This window comes from Carassius gibelio, chromosome B5 (genome assembly GCF_023724105.1).
Source record: "Carassius gibelio isolate Cgi1373 ecotype wild population from Czech Republic chromosome B5, carGib1.2-hapl.c, whole genome shotgun sequence".
Lineage (NCBI taxonomy): Eukaryota > Metazoa > Chordata > Actinopteri > Cypriniformes > Cyprinidae > Carassius > Carassius gibelio.
The window spans coordinates 33,885,114-33,908,015 of record NC_068400.1 but is presented as its reverse complement, the minus strand read 5'-3'; the positions used below and the strand labels follow the sequence as shown (position 1 = coordinate 33,908,015).

The following is a 22,902-nucleotide window of genomic DNA, read 5'->3' as shown; positions in this document are numbered from 1 at the left end:
ATTACACGGAATACCTCAAATGTGAATCTTATGCCCAGCAAACACAGAACGTTGTGAGGACGTCGCCAGTTAGTCGTCATTTGGTCAGCGCGACATTACTTTATGGCAACGTTGTGAGGACGTCGTGGTAAAGTTCCATTTTTTAAAATCTTGGCTAACTTCCCAGAAACGTCATGGGCACGTACTCAAAAGACGTCGCTAGTTAGTCCCATTGGGGACATTGTAGCGACGTGGTCAGCTGGTCTTCAGATAACTTTTAATATTATTGCACTAGATGTATTATTATTATTAAGATACCATTTGAACAGCATATTCTTTGGGAAATATACAAAAAAAATTAATCAAGCATGTTAAAATAATTATATATATATATATATATATATATATATATATATATATATATATATATATGCCATCAGTTTAAGAACAATAAAATAAACAATTTACTTAGCAAATGGTGATAATGTTTGTTAATGAAAGAGAGTACGGGACAAATTAACATTTAAACCTTAAACTAGCAGCGCACGTCACTTTCTGAATGAGTGCCCGTCATTTTGTAACGGTCAACTTCCAGCGGACGGACACGGAGGAAAGGTAAGTCCTATAAATCTACTTTTATTCATAGATTTTAACTGATATAACGTTAAATGCCATCAAAGAGGAGTAGTGTTTTGTATTTTTGTAGGTTTTCTCTTTCAATTTAATAAATAAATGCTCTGTTTGGTTAATTAGCTCAAAAGCAGTCTCAGAGGTGGTCTAAGGTAACGGTAACTGTTAAAATCGAATATAACCTTACCTAGTTTAAATTATTTGAAATTTATCACTATAAACTATACAGTGTTAACTTTCTAATAATTTAATTTTTAACCGTAGTAACGTTAATTAGTTTGTTTGAATACCTGCTGCTCGAGCTTGATGATGCTCATGCTATCCATGCTGTGAACTTGAATATAAACCGATAGAACGTTAAATATAAAGTTTAACGTTAATTAGACCGAGGCTGCCGAAATCATGTTCAGTGTAACGTTATGTGGGATTAATAATTTCCCCTTTTCTCCCTCAAGTGGCAGGCTTGTAAATTCTGTCATCTGTTCATTATTGGTGTTGATGGTGTTTTTCACATGCATGCTTTTTAATGCTAGTTTAATTCTCAAATTGATCTGATACTTTCGTTCCACAAAAAGTAAACACATTTTTCACTTTCTTAGGGCCTGACAACCACCAGTTGAGTCCATGATTCAGTGAGTTCCTTATAAGGAAATATATTTGTTACCACCTAGTAATTTAAATGTATTATTTATTGCTTTAAAATGAACACATATATTTATCATCAGGGGAAGAGACAGTCTGGGCAGCAGCAACAAGACAACTATTACAAGTAGAGATGGGTTTCAAGAACTGGTACTAATTTGGTTCCTGACTTGTTCAGTACTGAAAACATTTACATAAGGTACAGGATCAATAGTGCTGCTATCAGTATTCTTGTAACATTGATTCATTACCCTTTAGACACAACCACATATCCTCCAAATCATCTCTGCGTGGATGGCAGCAAGGATCCAGGATCAAGAGATCATTCATCATGGAGACTGTTCCACAGGAAGCAGTTTCTCCTGGGTGAAAAACTAAACCTGGTTGTTTCTGCATCACTCAGGCAAGACTTAATACTTTTAAATTGATTTCAGTTGGTTATGTGTTTCAGGTCATCCTGACCATTCTGCTGTTCTGGATGTAAGGCCGTGCTGCAACTACATTTCTCGTGGTTGAAAGATTTGTGGAGCGGTATCCAGACATATAACGCCCCATCACACGGGGCGTCAACGCCTCTCGTTTACTTTTAAATGAAGTGACGTCAAGGATGGTGAAATTAATTCTAGAAATTAATTCTAAATAGAAGTTGAAGACTTCTCAAGCGCCAATGCAGCCGTCCTCCAGTCAGAACATCCTGTGCAAATACCCTAGCGCAGACGCAAGCCAATCGAGTGCATGCAATACCAGAAAACTAATGTGATTGGCTGTCACTATGAGAAGAGACAGTAATTCTGATCGGATATCAGTGTCGTTTTTTGCAAAAAAAAATTTAAATCAATGTAGAATTTTCTATACTTCTGTGTAGGGATGTCAATTTTCAATCATTTCCATGATCGATCGTTGTTTAAATTAATGAACAAATAATCGATTAATCGTTAACCTTATATATAATATAATATATATATATATATATAAAACTGTAAATATATATATTTTACAGTAAAGACCAAAAGTTTGGACACACCTTCTCATTCAAAGAGTTTTCTTTATTTTCATGACTATGAAAATTGTAGAGTCACACTGAAGGCATCAAGGGCTATTTGGCCAAGAAGGAGAGTGATGATGACCTGGCCTCCACAGTCACCGGACCTGAACCCAATCGAGATGGTTTAGGGGTGAGCTGGACCGCAGACAGAAGGACAAAGGGCCAACAAGTGCTAAGCATCTCTCGGGGAACTCCTTCAAGACTGTTGGAAGACCATTTCAGGTGACTACCTCTTGAAGCTCATCAAGAGAAAGCCAAGAGTGTGCAAAGCAGTAATCAAAGCAAAAGAAGAACCTACAATATGACATATTTTCGGTTGTTTCACACTTTTTTTGTTATGTATATAATTCCATATATAATTCCACATGTGTTAATTCATAGTTGTGATGCCTTCAGTGTGAATCTACAATTTTCATAGTCATGAAAATAAAGAAAACTCTTTAAATGAGAAGGTGTGTCCAAACCTTTGGTCTCAAACTGATATATATATATATATATATATATATATATATATATATATATATATATATATATATTAGACGGTTTCATCGGATGCACGCGCCTGGACCTAAGTTAACTTCCGGTCTGTGTTGTGTATATCGGTCTGGCTGCAGTGCCTTCTACAAACACAGTTAAAGGCAAGGTGATGAGTAAACTGAAGTTGGGCTCAGGTGGTTGTGCTGCGGGATGTTTCCCATACATTTATTTATTTTTGGAGACTCGCCACAATTTTAAAACTGATCGATTTTCAAAAAGGCTTCGTTAAATAAACATGAGTAACGTTACGTACTGCACGTTTAATAATTCCTAACATTTATATGTTTAAATATCAAAACGAGGCACAGGTGTTTTTATATCGCTGTATTTCTGAAGGAAGACTTGCATGTTATATGCCTGATAAAGCAGCGTGTGAGCGTACCAGCTCTGCTTTGTTTACAGCTGTTACTGGGGAAACCTCAACTTTATGTCTATGCTTTAAAACATCTCCTGCTGGCAAAGAATGAATTTGCATTTTCATCAAGTCCGCCTGATCCACGCAGCAAACATTTTTTGTTTGTTATCAAAAAATATCTACTCTAGAGGGACTTGGCTGTTGTTATTGATTCTATTTGGAAGTCTACCGGTTAGGTTAGGTCCACAAAAGCGCGCATGCGCAGTAACGTTTGTTTATGTTGTTGCCGTTGAAACCGTCTATATATATATATATGTATGTGTGTGTGTGTGTGTGTGTATAATGTAAGTGTGTGTAAAATACATTTCTTTTAAATTCATAGCACAGTAATGAAGGCAGCAACATGTGGTAGATGGGACAGAACAAGAATCTATCATTGTGCTAATGTATTATAATACGAAAGGGTATGGCTCCTATACAGCGTGCAGCGCGTAAACACAACCAGTGCAGAATGATGCACTTGAAGCAACACAGAGTCACAGCGTGTAGCATTACTCACAGAAATGTTCAAAACACCAAAGGAAGAGATATTGTTGTGTATTATATGTGTGCAATATTTTGAGCCTTTTCTTTTAACAGTTTTAAATATCAGTTATTGTGCGCTCTTGAAGAGAGTTTCATTGTTTTGACTGTAGTAACTATGATAGGATGATACGCTAATCTGCCAATTCAATACTATCCCGATACTTGTGTGCCGATTCAATATATATTTATAATTATATATATATATATATATATATAATTTAGCATTGTGATTATAGTTATATAACTATTGTAATTCGTGACTTATCCAAATTGTCTGTAAAATGATGTTTGTTTCTGTAGATTTGAGGGAAAGATTAAAAACAAGGAGGTCTGGGAATGACTGAAGGGATCTGACAGCAGTGAGGGAAGGAAGTTATCACCAGAATGTAAGTTCTTTGAGAATGTGTGCATTATTACAAGTTGAGTTTTCATTTAAATGTGGCAATGTGCACAGCTGGTCAAAAGTTTTAAATATATTTTAAAAGTTTAATTTATTTCTATAATGCACAGCTATATTTTCAGCATTAATCACTCCAGTCTTCAGTGTCACATGATCTTCAGAAATCATTCTAATATGATGATTTACTGCTCAATAAATTTTTCTGATTATTATCAGTGTTGGAAACAGTTGTGCTGCCCAAACATTTTGTCTACACTACAGTTATATTTATTTATTATTTATTTTATTTATTTATTTTATTTGGGGGGGGGGGGGGTGGCTAATAGCAGGAATGCATAAAATTGAAAACCAGTGGTAGAGAAGACTTTTGTAATTTTACAAAAGATTACCTTTTTTTCAATGTTTTGAACTTGGTGTTTTATAAAATAATAATGAAGAAAAAATTCAACTTTCCAGAAATGCTAAGTTTTCTTCCCCATCATTTCTAATATGCGGTGCGTTTCCCTAAAACCAACTTTGGTCACAAGTTCCTTCTTTACCAATAGAGTTCAGTGGAACTAACAACCGTAGTAAGCTAACTGCAGATGTGATTTACATCATGTATGTCATGAGCAGATGTACACTTTGATCATAGCGCCAATAATGCGATTAGGTGCATGTAAATGCACTGATTTGTGATAATCAGCAATGTTTCCTGATCAGCAAATCAGTATATGAAAAAGATCATGTGACACTGAAGACTGGAGTAAAGTTACTGAAAAATTCAGCTTTGCCTCATAATTATTTCAATAAATATGTTTAAGTATATTCAAAAAAAGAGTATGAAAACTGTTACTTCTTTCTTTCTGTTTTCTTTTTTTTTTTTTTTTACATTTTTTTTTTTTTAATCAAATTAATCTAGCCTTGGTGAGTAGAAGAGACTTCTCTTGAAAACCATAAAGAAAAGATTCCAGGATGAAGAGGAGGAGGAAGAACACGTTTAACAATTTTCTATAAGCTTGCCATGTGTTATAATAAAAACAATGAACATGACTACAATAATATGCTAAATGTTATTAAAAGATTCCAGTTTGCAAGAAGTCTGAGTGTCTGACTCTACACTAGAGGAACTCTTTTCTGAAGAAGATCAGGTGCTGAGAAGAAGCCTTGTTCTACAGCAAAACACTGCATCAAACCTCCTGTCCTTCCCTCAGAAGAGCCTGTCTTCTGCTGCTGGGGTTAGAAACACACTCTTCCTCTTCTCTATCAGCTGTCCTGCACCTAACTCTGCCTCCTCAGCACTGTCTGAAAGAGTCATCTCCACAGTCAGTAATCACAGATTCTTCTGAGAAAGTCGATATGTTCATTTTCTTAAAAAACTTTGTTTTTTCGGGTGGGACAAATAATACAGGAGAGATGCTAGAAATCTCTATATTGTTCATTTTTCATATCTTTACGCTTTATGAATGTTTTTCTTCTGAGAAGCTCAAAAATTATGGTTCTTTGGTAATTGCTTTATTGTTTAGGTTTATCCTCTGATAGTGAGCACAGAGCCCTGATCATGACATGCAAGAAAAAGAAAGAAATCATGTCCATGATTTACTAATTCATTCCCTCTATGTACTAAAACGTGCACGATTACTTTTACATTTCATTGATTTGCTAAATCGTATGCACAATTTACTAATTCGTTCTCTTGATGTATAAATAGTGTACACGTTTTAGCAAATCGAGGGAATGAAATATAAAATCGTGCGCATGAATTAGCCTAAATGTTTTCCTGCATGTCGTGTAATTAAAGCACATCACCACCAGACATTTATACCAGGAGCCTCATATACGACGCTCACAGTTTTACTTTGTGCAGTATCTGCTGAATTGTTTCATATCTATTTATCATGTATTTTTCGTTGCACTAAATTATGTTGTATCAATAAGTTTACTGATAATTATTTTTAATTTTCACTAATAACGTCATTAACCATCTCCCCATCTTTAAGACAAAAATTCTCTATTGTTTATATTGTGTAATCTATGAATTGATGTGTTTAGTTTTCTGTGCTCATAACTTAGTAACATTTTGCATGGTTAAAGAACAGGTGCGATGTTCAAAATGTTTTTATACAATGTAGTGCTGAATAAATATTGATTTGTGAATGAATGCAGTGTGTTTTTGTCTATTTTATATTAGAATGTAATGTTTTTGTATTTGTTTGCATTGCATGTATGTAATTAATGTATTAACTATGAATCCCCTATAATTAGATTACAATTAGATTTCATAAGGTTTATTTTTTGCACCAGAGATGGATTGAGTTTATTAGTTCTTTATGTATTTCAAGGTAATGGTGAGGTGAAAATATGAATTACCAATATGATCCTGTAATGTCACGTCCTCATAACGTGCCAGTGACGTTCCAGTATAACGTCGCCACGACGGATATGGGAATCACAAAGTTACGTCACTGGAACGTTATGTGGTACGTCGCTGAGACCAATATGGTATTTTATAGGAACGTCCTCATAACGTGTCAGTTTGGTCGCTGGGACATACTCATCACGTTCCAGCGACGTTCCAGTATAACGTCGCCACGACGGATATGGGAATCACAAAGTTACGTCACTGGAACGTTATATGGTACGTCGCTGCGACCAATATGGTACTTTATAGTAACGTTCTCATAACGTGCCAGTTCGGTCGCTGGGACGTACTCCTCACGTTCCAGCGACGTTCCACTATAACGTCGCCACGACGGATATGGGAATCACAAAGTTACGTCGCTGGAACGTTATTTGGGACGTCGCTGCAACGAATATGGTCTGGTCCAGTTACGTCGTCACAACGTAACTGTGTTAGCTGGGTGGTCGCTTTGTTTTGTTTTTGTTTTCTTAAGTCGCTAACGTTACCAGTAAATCACTACGACAGTTCACATCCTGGTAGTTGTAGTCCTGTCAGTCCTTATTTAGCATACGTTTTGGGGAAAAAGTCAATGCGGTTTAGGCTTTTATTTTAGTAATATATTGAACACTAATCTTCCAAAAAATCATAGCAAATTCCCAAGGATCCCAAACATCTATATCATATATCAAGTTTGCGGTTTCAGTGGTTGATTTCAGTTGGCTTATGGGCTGTTGTTTTTGGGCCACTTGGCAACATTCAGATGGCAATTCTATTTATCTGCATCTCAGATCGTGTGAAGTAAACTCAGAATGTCAGAATGGACCTCTGTACAAACTGAACGTTTTGTTTTTCTTTACAATTCTCCCTCTTGCTCATTTCATCTTAAAACAAGTCCACATTGAATAATGTGTTTATTTTCCTATTATAGCGGGACTTTCTGAAGCAGTGGTCACGTAGCAATACAGTGCAAATGCTCAATTTACACGGAATGTATATTGTAGTAATTTCATGGTCTTGCAAGTGCGTTTGTTAATGTTCTCAGATCACCAATTATAGCATATGTTTCAAATATTTGAGAGGCTATTGCTTGCGTGAGAATGAATGTGAAACGTGAAACACTGCTTTGCTGCAGAAGCAAACGAAGAAGAATATATATATAAATGTGATGCAATGGAAAAACATTTGAGACAGTATATATATATTTTTCCTTAACTCGTTTTTTCCATTGCATCACATTTCCCTGATTTACCTAAATTATGTATCTGATCTATATATTTATTTATATAAAACTATTTGGCTACATGGTGAGGCTTTATGAAAAAAAATTGATTAATTAATTAATTATTGATTAAATAAATAATTAATGTTTATAAAACATTCTGGTCTCCATGTGTGGTCCCCCTGAAATGGTAGTTAAGGATATATAAAGTATTGCATGTAGATTTTTCCATAATGAACAGACCCATAAAAGTGAACTGCTGGTGGGCGTGGCTTTTTTTTTACATCTTTATCAAGCTTTAATGATTGCCAATTTGCCATACAATCGTGTCAACCTCAGCTGTGGTAAATTGTAAAGACTTTCGATGATATTTCCCCCCGCTTTCTTTGATGCTCATCAAATGTGTTGAAGTTAGCTTTACATATTAGCTCATAAACCAATTAACATTTAACACCATGTTGTCTTTTTAAAGAGACTGGTAATGTTTCATTCTTTTTCACCCTCTGGCAAATGATGTCATTCAAATGGTCACGTTTTAAATGACATCTTTAGATCTGAATGTATGACTTAGTATGGCTGCAGTTTACATTAGCTTGTGAACTAAGAGTAGGTTTGGAGTTTGGATTAGCCTAATTAGGCTAAATCAGATTTAATAACAGGGATCTAATTCAATCTAAGGAAGGACATCACATTTAACAATCTTAACACCAGGTGTCACTAATAATACCGATAATATTTCTCTCTTGTTTAATTAAGACCATCTCTATTGTAGAAATAATTTTTAATTAATTAGTAAAATTAATTTATTTATGCTTTTCACCCATTCAGCAGTAACTTAAATGTAGAGTGTTTTTTTTTTATTGATTTATTATTATTATTATTTTTGTAGTGAGGTAAAGTTAAATGGAACAGAGACTAAATCATTGTTTTTATAAAAGGTGATGTGTAATTGTTGCTGTTGCTTTTAACCAGTTAATCATGACTTCATTTAAGAGTCTTTAGGAGTTTCCTGAAATTAAATACTAAATTAAATCCAGTTTAGTATCTGGATTCCACAATAAAATCCATTGTTCCACAAATTCAGATGACTAATACAAGTGGCAAAAATAGGGACATGTGTAGGCTTGGTCAGATTTTTTATCAAGATTCCAGACAGCAAAACTCTAGTGTTAATTAAATGGAAATTTCCAAAATTTTTAGTTGAGCTGAACTAAAAGATCAATAATATTTATTGGCCAATCACACTCCTCAAACATTTTCTTAAAAAGTGCATTTCCATGAGTTCAGAGAATGTGTTTGTCACAGTCCAATCAATGTAACAACCAATATTTGTAAGAATTTTCACCTTCCACAATAAAGGCCATCACTTATTACGTCTATTACTCCTAGTCACGTGCTTCCACAGGCCACAGTTCCTAAGGAAGGATAGGAAGTCAGAGTTCCCCAGTCTCATTCATTTCCTTTAAGGTTCAACCAAGAAAGTCTTAACAGAAACAGGAAACAAGTCCAACGACCAGCCCTCTACAATAGATGTTCTCAGGAAAGGGCACAACCAAAAGAATACATAAATACTGCCGTCATTGTCTGGACATTTGTCTGCTTCTGCTTCAAGACAGACAGGCCTCCCTCTCAAGAAGTTACCCAAAGGCTTACTGTATGTTGATGGAAATTTGCATTGGAATATATCTTAGATTTACAATAATTATCTAAGTGAAGAGATTGCAGTGGTCTTATGTTATGTAAATTGGCTGAGGATTATAAGGTTTCAACGCTGAACATTTTACTTTTATCTTTACTTTGCATCTTTACAGGGTACAATCATTATAATGGATTCAAACGTCTCATAGATCATGAATCTTTTTACCTCTAATACTGAATGAAAAAATAATTAATAAAAAATAATTTGTATTAAATATTTGTATTGCATTACATAACTTAGATACTTGACATACCACTTGCTTGTACTTTTTTTTTCTCTTGCAGTGGTTTCCGTTTTATTTTTTCAGTTCTTTAGTTGACAAAGAACACTACATAAAACATTCAACTTGATCACCACAATTGCTTTCATTGAGTCTGCAATCAATCAAAATACATGACAACTCTATCCATGGAGCCTTTTTAAAAGATCATAAACATATCATTTGTGTTTTCTTTATATTACGAAAATCTGCTTTCTTTTATGCATCCTGAGTCACTGTTTCCATGTGGGAAAAAGCATTTTCATAAGTGAAAACAGTCTTTTTGTGAATCTAATGTGACCTTTTTTTATACTTTTCTACAAACTGGAAATAGCATAAAAGAGACAACTGCTTTATGAAAGTTGAAAAATGAAAAATAAAAACACTTATAGGGGACTGCTAAAATCAAAGTATACAGTATGATCAGCATAACCAAATCTATCTTCTCTGCATGTGTCAATCCAAAATGATTACCATAGTGGCCGGCACACAATTAACAAAAAATTACTGAGTGTTCTATGAAGGACTGATTACATTTTTTTATTATTATTACATTGATTGACCCAGGTTTTTGCAAGATAAAACTTATGCCGTCTGAATTTCTCCCGGTCATAACATATTTTAGCTTCCAAGTGCAGAACCAAAACATTGGCTGCAAGTTACCATCAACAGTTACCTCTGCCTTGGCTCTAATCCTCATCTTCACCCATGCCTCTATTACACCTCATATCTGCTGAACACCTGGAGATCTTGTCTTTCACAGAGGACAGTTATTTTGTTGAAGGTTTGGGCAGTGGAGGAGTGGAGGAGGGTGGTTCATGCTCTCCCTACGGCTGTCAACACCTCCATTTTGAAAGAGTAAAGGAACTCAAACTGAATAAATAACAGGCTCACGTGAGTGATGAGAAGCGAATGTCTGAATGAACCTCATTGAAACACACCTGTGGAGAACACCACCTTCACCTGTTTGAACTTCTGACCCATTTATGAGGTTAAGGGGGCACATACTGCAATGCAAGGGAATGTGCATTGAAAACTCCTACTCAAGCCAGCGAAGACAGCTGATTCACATTATGCACTTATGAATATGGAGGAAAGATCTTTCAACAAACAAGATTCTGATGTTCATACCCAGTGGACACTTACTATACACAGACCATAGGTAAGGAGTTGTGACTGGCATTCCAAAGCAAAAGAAAGCTAAAGATCTGAAGGAAGAGGTGAAGTGTTCAGTCTCTGTCTGCAAACTTTGACATGGTCTGCAAAAAAAAAAAAAAAAAAAAGTGGGGAGTGAAGGTTCAGATAAAAATATACTTTACAGTAGATTTTTTTCCCAGGCAACATTTGTACAGACTTCATATATCTTAGCCTAGTGTTATTGTAAATTAAACACACACACACACACAGATACACACATTTATGACATTAAAATCACCACAAATGTTGCATTAACTGCTTCCAACATTTTTTCAACATTTCATCCAAACAACTACAACTCTGAATTTAAAACTATGACAATTAATCATTTCTCTCACTTACGGAGTCTATGGTATGGTATGTGGTATTTTTTTTTACAAAATTTAAATCTAAATATTTTTGTTAAAGAAGACCTTGAAAATTATGAACTCTTTACCATTTACTAAAGATGTGGTTTCTTCTCACTAATCACTCCATCCATCTTATTTTTTATATTAAATGTGTCTGGCTTCTGGTGTCATCACTTTTAGCTGTACAAAATAGCTTGTTCTCCAGCTTGATATTGCAATTTTTGCTGTTTACTGTTATAAATATTGATATGTCATATAGATCAGTGTTTCTGTAATGTTTCAAATTGACACCCTTTCCAACGGCACAGCTCAGCAACTTGTATCTAAAATTCAAATTCCCATTCGACTTTGCTTGGTCATACATGTGTATGAAAACTTCCAACTCCTTGAAAGCACCATCATACCCCACCATGCGGTGCTACTTTCATGTCTCTCATATCACACCTCAGACTCGCTTTCTCACATTTCATACAAATGCAGCTGGTGCCATTTTTGTCACATGCTGCATTTAAATATGCCTACTTCCATACTATATTATGGAAGTACAATACTCTGAAAGAGTAGAATGTCTGAAAATAGCTGGCAAAAAAGTAAAAAGTCCACCAAGATTCTGGAGAATTCAATAGACACTACTAGGTGAAAAACTGTGAATGGCAGTTGAAGTGACACAACTGTGACAGTTACAACATTGCACAAATGCAATATGAATGTCATACATATCATTACAAAAACCTCTTTTTTATGTTTGGATTGTAAGTTTCAAACCAAATGTCTATGTATGTATATATATATATATATATATATATATATATATATATATATATATATTCTACTGTAATATTTTGAGAAAATTAACAATTGACAAAATCCAACTTCTTTAGACTAGTCAAAGCAGCTTGACTCCAGAAGTGTACCTTGGCTCAAAAATGATTCCGATCAATGTGGCAGTTTTGAAATGAAATGAAGCATTCTGAACAGACGTCATTTGAGGAATGTCTTTTTGCACAGCACTGGCAGTGGAAAAAGTTGAGATGCTCGGTACACATTGGGCACAGGGCTCATCAGAAGCAAACAAACAGAGGCGGCTCTGTGATGATGCATGAGCCTGTCAGAGAGCACCCAGCACTGAATACAGACCAGCAGTGTAGGGTCCGATGGAACCTGAAATTCTCTTTCCATCACAAGCTGCTTCCCTCATATACACATTCAATCTCATGTATGCACATTCACCCGATAAGCTGAACTTCACTCTCTGGAAACTGAAGTATATCCAGACAAGAATGCCCTGAGAACATATTTCAATAACTAAAAGTCTAATCTGCGTGCACACACAAACATATACACGTATGCAAACACAAAGGGTTGTTTGACTTCCTGATGAGTCTATTCTTCTTAGACCTAACATAGCTACTGTAACCTTTGCAAAATACTCAACTGCAAAAATAATTTATATCCAACTCTCTAAGGCCCCCCCCCCCCAACATCTGTGTGATTTACGAGCATTGAGCATTCTTAAGCGAATCGTCAAATCCTGCAAACACTAAAGTATCCTTGGTATCTGCTAGATGTGTTTCACACCATGCCTGGTATTTCATGCCAGCATTTTGAACCCTTTCAGTTTTTTTTGACTCATCAACGGGAGAACTGTCTGTTTGATTATGTTGGCCTGAAAGTGGCATACTTCAGCTGCCCTCTGAACAATATCATAAAAGAGGTGTTGTTGATACAAGGTGAGTTTGTGTTGAAAAACGGATGTATAGAGGAGAAAGATACATATTTGGGGAGTTAATATTGGCACATGTGGCTTAATTTTTTCCATCGCTGGTGTGTTTAGCGGATTATTTCCAGGAACATTTAAAGATGTTGTTGCATTAAACAGCAAAGCTAAACAGCTCCAGGGGTACAAATCGGTTCCCAGCAGTTTCCCTCTCACACACTTACCAGCTGCAACTCTTAGTCATATTCTGAGTGGAAGTTTCATATTTGATCTAACAACAATCTCACGAAAGGGTCTCAAGGTCACATTTTATATTTAAAAGAAAACGTCTATTATTAGAACACTTTGAAAGTTTGTGTTGTAAATATTTAGAACAGTTTAACTCATTTACCCCCTTCCAAATTCTCTTAATTATTGATTACCTTATACATTTTATTGTATTTATATATTATGGTAACATTTGATGTGTCTTTGTTTATGAATGAATTGAGTTGAATTAATACAAATGGCAAAACAATTATTTACAGTATTTGTACAGTCATGTTTATGAAAAATCCATTAGAAAAAATGAGAACTGAGTAAAAAATAGAATCAATTTAATAAAATGCCAATTGCAGCCGACAGCACAATGCAAAACCAATCTAAGGTTGTAATCTGTTTATTGTTTGCTTCATGTAAAATATGAGTACAGTATGTTTTTCTTTTGGTTCTGTGTCAAATGTGACCTGGATATTTCTTGAGATCCTAGTTCTTTTTCCACATTAAAAGGAATTAGGTCAGTATTCCTCAAGTATAAATGCTTGTCTTTAGATAAAAAAATGTTTCAGTGATTTTGATTCATACTGTTTTGGGATTGTTTTAGTTTCAGCAGATGTAGTTTCCATTGCTTTGCAGAATCTGTGCGGCAAGTCTAAGTGTTGCCATGGTATTAGTTTATTAGGTGGTTCAATCTCTATTGCTTTTTTACTTCTATTTTTAGGCAAGACTTTTATTATTCTGTCCCCAGGCAGACAGACGAATATATACACACTGATTTCCCACTGTGCAGTTTTGACATGCTTCTCTTGCTAATATGCAAAGCTGCTGATCCCTCACTTGACTGTTTTCATAGCAATGCACTGTAGATGTTCCAGAATTCAACAAAGATGTTTTTATCTTTATTCTACCTTCTTTTAGCATTCAGGATGGCCATCTGTTTTGTCTGACAAATACTCAAACTCATACTTAAAATTAGAAGTACGTGTAGGAACAAGGGTCAGTTAAGGTAACCTAAGATATTGAGTAATATTGGACACCCAAGATTTGATGAATACATTTCTAGCTCCTAATTGTTTTGTCATGTCATTGTGGTCTCATTCGTTGGTCTGAAGTATCGTACTGACAATTTAAAAACAGTAAATTGCATTTACTATTATTTTTTCTCTATAATTTGATAATTTTATGGTAGAATGTGAATATTATTTATTCTCTTGGTAAAGCACTTTGGAAACAGTCTTATATAGAAATATAACTAGTTGCTTTGCATGCCTATATTAACATATTGGATGTTTATTAGTACTTATAAAGCACATAATGTGCATGACCATATTCTACATCCCTAATCTTACCTAATACCTAAACTTATAACAACTACCATACTAATTTATAAGCAGCAAATTAATAGGTTATTGTGGCAAAATGTGTAGTTAATGGTTTGTTAACAGCAAGAACCTTAAAATTAAGTGTGACCAGTGCTTTATTATGACTTGCGTTGGACCCAGAGAAAAATTATTAACCACAAAACAAGATGACACTGTGGTGGAAATTTTCATGACGTTCAGAGAAATAATACTTTTGTGATGTTATGCACAGATTAAAGTTAAATAAACAAATCAAAGTGCAACATTTTTTGACTCATCCTCATGCTATTCCCAACTTGTCTGACCTTTTTTCTTCTTCTGTTGAACACAGAAGAAGTTATTCTGAAGAATTTTGAACCATTAATGTCTAATGAAATCCACAACTGACTTTCATTGTATGGACAAAACTATTTGAGAATATCTTCTTTTGGGTATCATGAAGGTGTGTAAATGATGCCAAGAATTTGTTTTCTGAATGAATTCTTTAAGAGAAGAGCAGTGACCTGGATTTTAACACACACACACACACACACACGCACACACACACACACACACACACACACACACACACACACTAATACCACTATTGTTATTATAGAGAAATTTCAATATCCACACAGAAATCACTAACTTCCTTAAAGGCTTTCTAACCATTGATGGTCTCATTATGAACTGCAGATGAATTACAAGCATTTGTGTCATGGTGCCACAAATACATCCTTACAGTGTGTGTCCTAACTAAGATTCACTTGTTTGGTGTCTCCTTGAACTCGTTCAAATTCCTGCTGTATGACTCTATCATCAGTCATTACAGCCATTTTCTGCATATGCTTTGACTCATCTCCATCAGACTTCAGCCCTGACCCTGTAGATGTAACATCAGTGCTTCATCAGGGGAACGTCATTCCAGCTGCTCTTCTGACACGTTGGTCACAGGAATGCACGAAAAGCTCCACACAGTGACATTTCCACACCACCTACTCTGTCATACATATGATTTTCCTCTCTTTCTTTCCTTCTCTCTTACTCAGATTTTGTGAGTGGATGCAGTACGCCACTGAACAGGCTGGCAGCTATGTGCCATGTGTGTGATATGTCTCGTCACTGCTGCGGTGAGAGCGAGTGTCGCTCATGAACCGTCTGTGCTGTCTGCAGGGGAGGTGAGAGGGATTGCTCAGTGTGTCCCTGGACTTAACTCTGAGCAAAATGGACTAGACTACCTTTCCTGTATTTCACAACAACCCACACTATCTCGTGAAATCAGATACAAACACCTTTCAATATTTCTAGCAGTTTCTCCAGCTCTAGTTTTCATTTGCTGTCTATCTAATATGATAGTTAGAGAAGGTTAATGCACTACTAGTATTAGAAGTATATATCTAAAGATTTTGATCTTACCATTAATTCATAATAAAAGAGACAAGGAAAAAGGAAAATAAACGTTTACCTTTTTCTTTCTATGTCTAAAGTAACCTGTCAAATCTGTGTGTGTGTGTGTGTGTGTGTGTGTGTGTGTGTGTGTGTGTGTGCGAGTGTGTGATGTCAGAGGGGGGTTGTGCACAGCTGTCTATAAAAGTGGCAGTTTCTAAGGAAATCCAGTGTGAGCAGAGCTTTACAGTTTTATGCATTAAGCAATTCCCAAACAGGCTTCAAGAGAAAGGGGCGAGTGTGGATTGCCAACCGGTCAATTTCTTTTTGAACTGACAACTAAATCAGAAGGCACTTTATGAACATCTGAAAGACTACTTGTAACTCATCCAAACAGCACCAACTGAAACATCTTGAATGAAACTATGTCCCATCTGAGGAGCCTACTGAAGCAAGGACATTTGATCACACTAGTGCTGCTGTCATGGGCCGCTGTGGAGGTGAGTTTTTGTGCTCCGTTTGATGGTTTGAACTTGAATGTACATTCAGGTAGACTCTAATTTAATTGAAAATAAATGTAGCAAACTACCATAACAATTAAGCAAACATTAAATAGTTTTACTGCTCTTCTGTAAACGATGATCTGAGACTTTTATTGATCAATAATTTGAATAAGGTCATAGTGTTATAATACGCACAGGTATAATAAAGTAGTAAAACAAATGCACACCTTTTGAGGAGCAAGTTAAAGGAGTAGATTAAATAAAGAAAAAAATAATAAAAAACTGCACACTTCCTTAAGCACTGTTTGTTTATTACCCTAATAAACATATAGTGTTTAAGGAAATATTTTTTCCACATAAAAAAATGTTCTAATCACAATGTCAGTTTTCGATTGCAGATAAAATCTTTATATTTAGCACCTTATTGCAACATTTTAGTACAGGGAGTGATAGGGCACTGAATCCACCTTATTTGTGTCAGGTTTTTGGCTCACAGAGCAAGTACTATTCTTGAATGCGGTCTAATATAGAGGCAGAATGAATTTACTGTGTATAATGACCTTATAAGGAGGTTAAGGAGGTTACTACAATAAATCATCTCCTTTATTGCAAAACTGTGGCATTTTAAACTTTTTTTTTTTTTTTTTTTTTTTACATTTTTAAGTGAAAGCAACTTATTATCTCTTGATTTATGGGATGGAAGAAAGAAAAATGTCTCACATAGGCTAGTGTATTTCAACATCAGTCCTTACTCGTTTCCTTCTGTGCTTTCTCAGGCGCAGAGAGGCTGTCCAGTGAAATGCTCTTGTCCTTCCTCGCCCCCCTCGTGTCCTCCTGGTATCAGTTCGGTTCTGGATTCATGTGGGTGCTGTCGGGTCTGTGCCAGGCAGTTTAACCAAGACTGCAGCCCCGCCGAGCCCTGCGACCACATCAAAGGACTGCGCTGCCACCTAAAGGCCGGTGGAGACCCTAACAGAGGCTTGTGTAGAGGTAAGAGCAATAAAGACACCGTGACCTCGGACCACAAAACCAGTTATAAGTAGCATGGGTATATTTCAAGCCAAAAATACATGTATGGGTCAAAATGATCGATTTTTTCATAAATCATTAGGATGTTAAGTAAAGATCATGTTCCATGAAGATATTTTGTACATTTCCTACACATCAACACTTCATGTTTGATTAGTAACTAATATGCATTGCTAAGAATTTCATTTGGACAACTTTAAAGGTGATTTTCTCAATAAAATTTTTTTAGATTTTTTTTGCACCCTTTTTTTTTTTTTTTTTTTTTGCAGATTCCAGATTTTCCTCGAAAAATGAGATACCTCAGCCAAATACTGTCCTATCCTAACAAACTACATCAGTGGAAAGCTTGTTTATTCAGATGATCTTAATTTTAAACAATTGACCCTTATGACTGGTTTTGTGGTCCAGTGTCACATTAAACAGTGCTGTCACTGTTAAAACTAAACTATTAAAAATAATTTTCGCTCACTGAAATATATAAATACTAGATAAAAACATTTAAAAAAGGTCTGAAGTGATTTACTGGACTTAGCCTGCTTAATCTGGTCTAAATGCTAATCAAGCAATATTACTTTTAATTCGGTCCAGCTGAGGCTCAGGGTCGCCCATGTGAGCTGGATGGACGGGTCTATCAGCATGGCGAGGACTTTCAGCCAACTTGTGAGCATCAGTGCACGTGTGTTGATGGAGTAGTCGGCTGCGTCCCACTGTGCCCACACCACATCTCTCTACCCGACTGGCGCTGTTCCCGCCCCCGCCTCGCCAAACTGCCCGGCAGCTGCTGCCAGGAGTGGGTGTGCGATGATGACAACCGCATTGCTGAAGTGGAGCCGTTGCCTGATGCACATCTACAAGAACACACAGACCTAACAGGCAATGACTTACTTGTATCTTCTTCTTGGGACAGCAGTGCAACAGCCCCTAATCAAGGTAGATGCATAACATCGCATTAAAATATATAAAGTATAGAAAAAACTGATACTGATACTGATACTGAAACTGATCTACAGCAGTGTTTTCTAACTTTTGCGCACAGAAAAAAATGTATCATGGTTAAATAAATACTGAATATATATGGATTTGCTATGTTCATCATAGTTTAGGAATTACAAGGTATTCATCATATTCTTTTTTTCTTAAGAGTGGATTTCATCCTCTAAGTCCCACCCCATCCTTCCAACCACCTGCTTACTGCAAGTCACTGATTGGTCCCCGTGCTCAGCCACCTGTGGAATGGGCGTGTCCAGCCGTGTAACCAATAGTAATCCTGAGTGTCGGCTCGTCAGCGAAACTAGGCTCTGTCAGATACGAGAATGTGGTGTCAACCCTGCACCATCATTGAAGGTAAGTGTTGTCTGTAGACATATATATATATATATATATATATACATACATATACATATATATACTACATACATATACATATATATATATATATGATAAGATTTTTTCATTTATTTAACATTATAAAATAATAAAAAGATATATTTAGTAGTAGTAATTTTCTAAATATTTTCAGCTTTGTAATAGGCTATAATATTTAAGCATCATAAAATATAATATTTAAATATAATATTTAAACAATATAAAATGACAATATATATAAATTTTATTTATTAAAAAAACTAAAACTTTTAATATTTATTTAAGCTAAATAAAGCAGAAAAAATAGACATTATATTAGATGAAAAACTGAATTAAATATGAACTAAAATGTCTAAAACTGCTTGTTACCCATTTATTAAAACTTAATATTAAATATTAAAACTAAAATAAAATTAAAACTGTAAAATGAATTCTAATTATTAATAAATAATATAACACAAATACAATAAAATAACACAGATGTAGTATTTGTCTTTGTAAACTTGTAAATTTATATATACGTGTAAAATCGAAACTTTATCTGTGAATACCATAAAGAATATAAATATAAAATTTAAACTGTATAATTTTTGAACAATATAAAATGATCAAAACAAATATCTGCTTAGATTTTTATAATTTTAAAAGTATTAATAATTTTGATATTTTCATTTTAATGTTTGATCAATTGCTTTTGTTCTGTATTGAAGTAGATTTCTCTCTCTTGTTCTCATTCACTTAGAAAGGAAAGAAGTGTCAGAGAACCACACGATCACCGAAACCTGTGCAGATCGTATTTGCAGGATGCTTCACTGCTCGCCGCTACCGGCCTCGTTCCTGTGGATCCTGCTCAGATGGTCGCTTCTGTGTTCCCTCTGTGACCCGTACAGTCCCTCTACACTTTCACTGTCCTGAGCAAGAACGAGACGACTTTACCCGCAACGTCATGTGGATACAGCGCTGCAGCTGCAGTCAAAGAGACAGCAGACAGGGCCTGTCATCACAAGCAGAGTTCTTCAATCTGCCAAATGATATACACATACACACACACTGGAGTTAGCTCAGGAGCACATTCAAAAGCATTTTCTCACTTTCCTATCTACTGTACCAGATTTTCTGTGGAAATGTTTTAGCCCAGAATTCAACAAAATGTACAAAGCTTAGAAACAGGTTTATCATTGCTGTTTTATCAAGTATGCTGTAGTGACACAAGGGAAAAATAATGACTGTAAAGCAGTTGTTTGAGGAAAAACATACAATAGTATAATCCATACCATTATATAGCGTACACACACACTAATAATTCAATATTTAGGCCCTTTTGTTGTATTCATAAAAACAGATTTACTGTATATAGTATAAATATGTTTTAATGCCACTGTACAAATATGATGTTTTATTTCTATATTATAATATTTAATAGACTTCAACTCTTGTGAAGTGTCATATTCAAACCTCACTTTTTTTGAGGTGAATGGCAAATAACAAATATGGAGCAAATACATGCATATGTATAATTACAATAGATTCATTTTGTAAATTAAATTTATTACAATTTACCTTTTGTCTTTGGGTTCTTTGTGTCTGATATTGACAAATAAGTGATCAGAACAGAATAGAATTGCCATTAATCATAAAAAAGACTCTTTTGAGTTACAAAACACATTCACTGATATCTCCATCAGAACACACAAACATGGCCAGGTCAATTTTTCTAAATGACTTTGGTGTTGCCAATGTTATATTTCTCTCTGCTTTATCTCCGTCTCTCACTTTCTCACAGACATCTGAGACTTTCAGCCCTGACATGAAAGGGGAACAGAAAATGCCTGAAATTGTTGAGAATGTGCAGGATGGCAGGTGTAAATAAGTGACGATGGCTGTACAATCCCACAGATACTTTCACAGAACATTCGAGCCACACATGCTGTGAACATTTGTCACTCTTTGATGAGTCAGCACATGTTTTGTCTGTATGTCAGGACTCGGGTAACACAACCACTGCTTATGACAGAATTTATTAAATATACTGTGGCAATGAAAACACAGTCACTATGACACACAGCCACAGTCTTTCATTGGAATGTTCTGTGTAGTTTATTCTTCACCATTCCAATGGAATTTAGAAATAATTATGGATGAGCATAACTGAGCAGGACATAACGATTTACCCTTCATGTCTAATTTCGACATTAAAACATAAAATCCCTTTTGAGATGTCGAAAAAACCCAAATTTTTGTTTGTAGCATTCATAAGAGAGAGAGAGGTTATCCATTTATATTAAAAATAGATTCTTAATAAGAAGCATTAAAGCAATTTCCACAATAAAAATTTATCTAAGTGTCCTCTGATTTTCAAGTATTCCGTTTTTTTCCCTTTCTTTCTGTCAGCCTCTTTATCTCTTTCCCTCCCTGGCTTAGATATTTTCTCACCCATACTGATGTGCCCTGTTCATGTCTCATGGTCTTCTTTCCATCTACTTCCTTTCTCTATCTCATGCAAAGGGTAGAGTTTCTATGAAACAATGGGGCCACCAGGGAGATTGGTACCAGGGGGTTGGGGGAAAGGAGGGGTGGATACATTTACCTTTGTAAGAGTGGCAGGGGACTCCACAGTGTCTCATCAAAGACCAGTCTGCTCAGGTGATCCCCAAGGCAGAGAGTGTGTGTGTATCTAAGAGCTGCTTGCTTTAAAGTCTTTGTATGCAGAGCCTGGATTTGAATAGAATCACACTATTCCCCCCTTTTATAAACAAATGTCATTGCCTTGCATCAGAATAGAACTGGTAGATCCTTCTATGACCCATCTTTGACCCCTTATATATTCACTTATTTGTGTTCTCATGATACTAACAGGATAATGATACTAGATTGCTAATTTTGTTGGCAAATGAGCAAATTCAAAAGTAGACAAAATAATTCCATTATATATTTTCACTCTAATTTTCTATACTTTTTTCACTAATAATATTTATGTTTTTATTTAATTATGCCTCTAGTTCTGGCCTCAAGTGCACACGAAATAGATCATAGAACCCTCCACTAGATGTCGCTAGTCCCCTTAATTCCTGAGCAAGAATAATAACACTTTTAAATGCAATGGGCCCAGTGTCTGTATATAGGGGCCAAGCACATGTACATCTCCTGTGTGAAAATCTTGACAAAGTTATGGCGGCTGTGCCTCATTTATGATAAAAAAATAATGTTTGTGAACCTTACACAAGGACCTTGATACATACTTTTAAACTATTGTCTGAATAATAGTTGTATAGCTTACTGAAATTTGATTCCTTGTTAGTTTTAGACAGGGAGTCTAACAAGTGTTGTTTTATACAACTAGAATTTTATGTATTTATTTTTCAAATCTGCTAAATGTGATATTGTCCCTCCTTCATGAAAATAAAAATGTAGTACATTAAGTATTATACAATGCCTTTGCATCATATAGGACAGGTTAAAAATAAACTTATCATGCAACTTACACTATGAACATAGCACTTAGAACAAAGAAGAGCATTAACAGTTAAGTAGTGATTTGGCCTCGCAGGTGTGTTTAGTTGACATAATAAGCCACAATATTTCTTTGTAGTAGCACTGTCTGTAAATGAGAGGCCAAGGCTAGTTCATTTTAGCCTGTGATGGTAAATCAAAGCAGATTGGACGGTTTTGCATTGGTTAAATAAAGATTTACGGCGCCAGAGGTAATTGGCTTTCCATCTTGGACAGATGTTCGCAGCTTCGATCGTGCCGAGAGACGCAGCAAATATAAGTTGAGACACGTGGTAGTGTTCAATTTAACAGCTGCCTGTTTTCCTCTTGCGTGAGCACATCTGTTATTTGGACTGTCTGTTTTTGCATCTATTGTCGGTTTATTTATAGATTGATGCTATAGAAAACTCCGTTTGTGTCAGCGCGTAGGTGAATAATTAATAAACGTGGCCGCGCCAGTCGTCAGCAGGCTTAAATGTTGTGGATAAAGACGGCTTTTAAGTCATTTCAGCATAACTCAGCCGTGGTGATTATA

The 22,902-nt window shown here is 35.5% G+C and overlaps 1 protein-coding gene and 1 long non-coding RNA gene across 3 annotated transcripts; both read left to right on the top strand.

Moving 5' to 3' along the window:
- The first annotated feature begins 548 nt into the window (after positions 1-548).
- On the top strand, positions 549-1,940 carry LOC127958089 (uncharacterized). Of its 2 annotated transcripts, none has more exons than XR_008153957.1 (3): positions 549-594; positions 1,209-1,241; positions 1,335-1,940. It is a non-coding gene; the product is annotated as an uncharacterized LOC127958089 (long non-coding RNA). The 2 variants fall into 2 exon arrangements; XR_008153956.1 differs by lacking the exon at positions 549-594 and having other exon boundaries at positions 601-1,241; positions 1,335-1,617; positions 1,703-1,940.
- Positions 1,941-16,196: 14,256 nt separating this feature from the next.
- ccn1l1 (cellular communication network factor 1, like 1) lies at positions 16,197-20,437 on the top strand. Its single transcript, XM_052556871.1, has 5 exons — positions 16,197-16,481; positions 17,261-17,474; positions 18,102-18,443; positions 18,655-18,857; positions 19,621-20,437. The coding sequence occupies exons 1-5, from the start codon at positions 16,407-16,409 to the stop codon at positions 19,936-19,938; spliced, it is 1,152 nt and encodes a 383-aa protein (XP_052412831.1). The 5' UTR covers positions 16,197-16,406; the 3' UTR covers positions 19,939-20,437.
- The last annotated feature ends 2,465 nt before the right edge of the window (positions 20,438-22,902 follow it).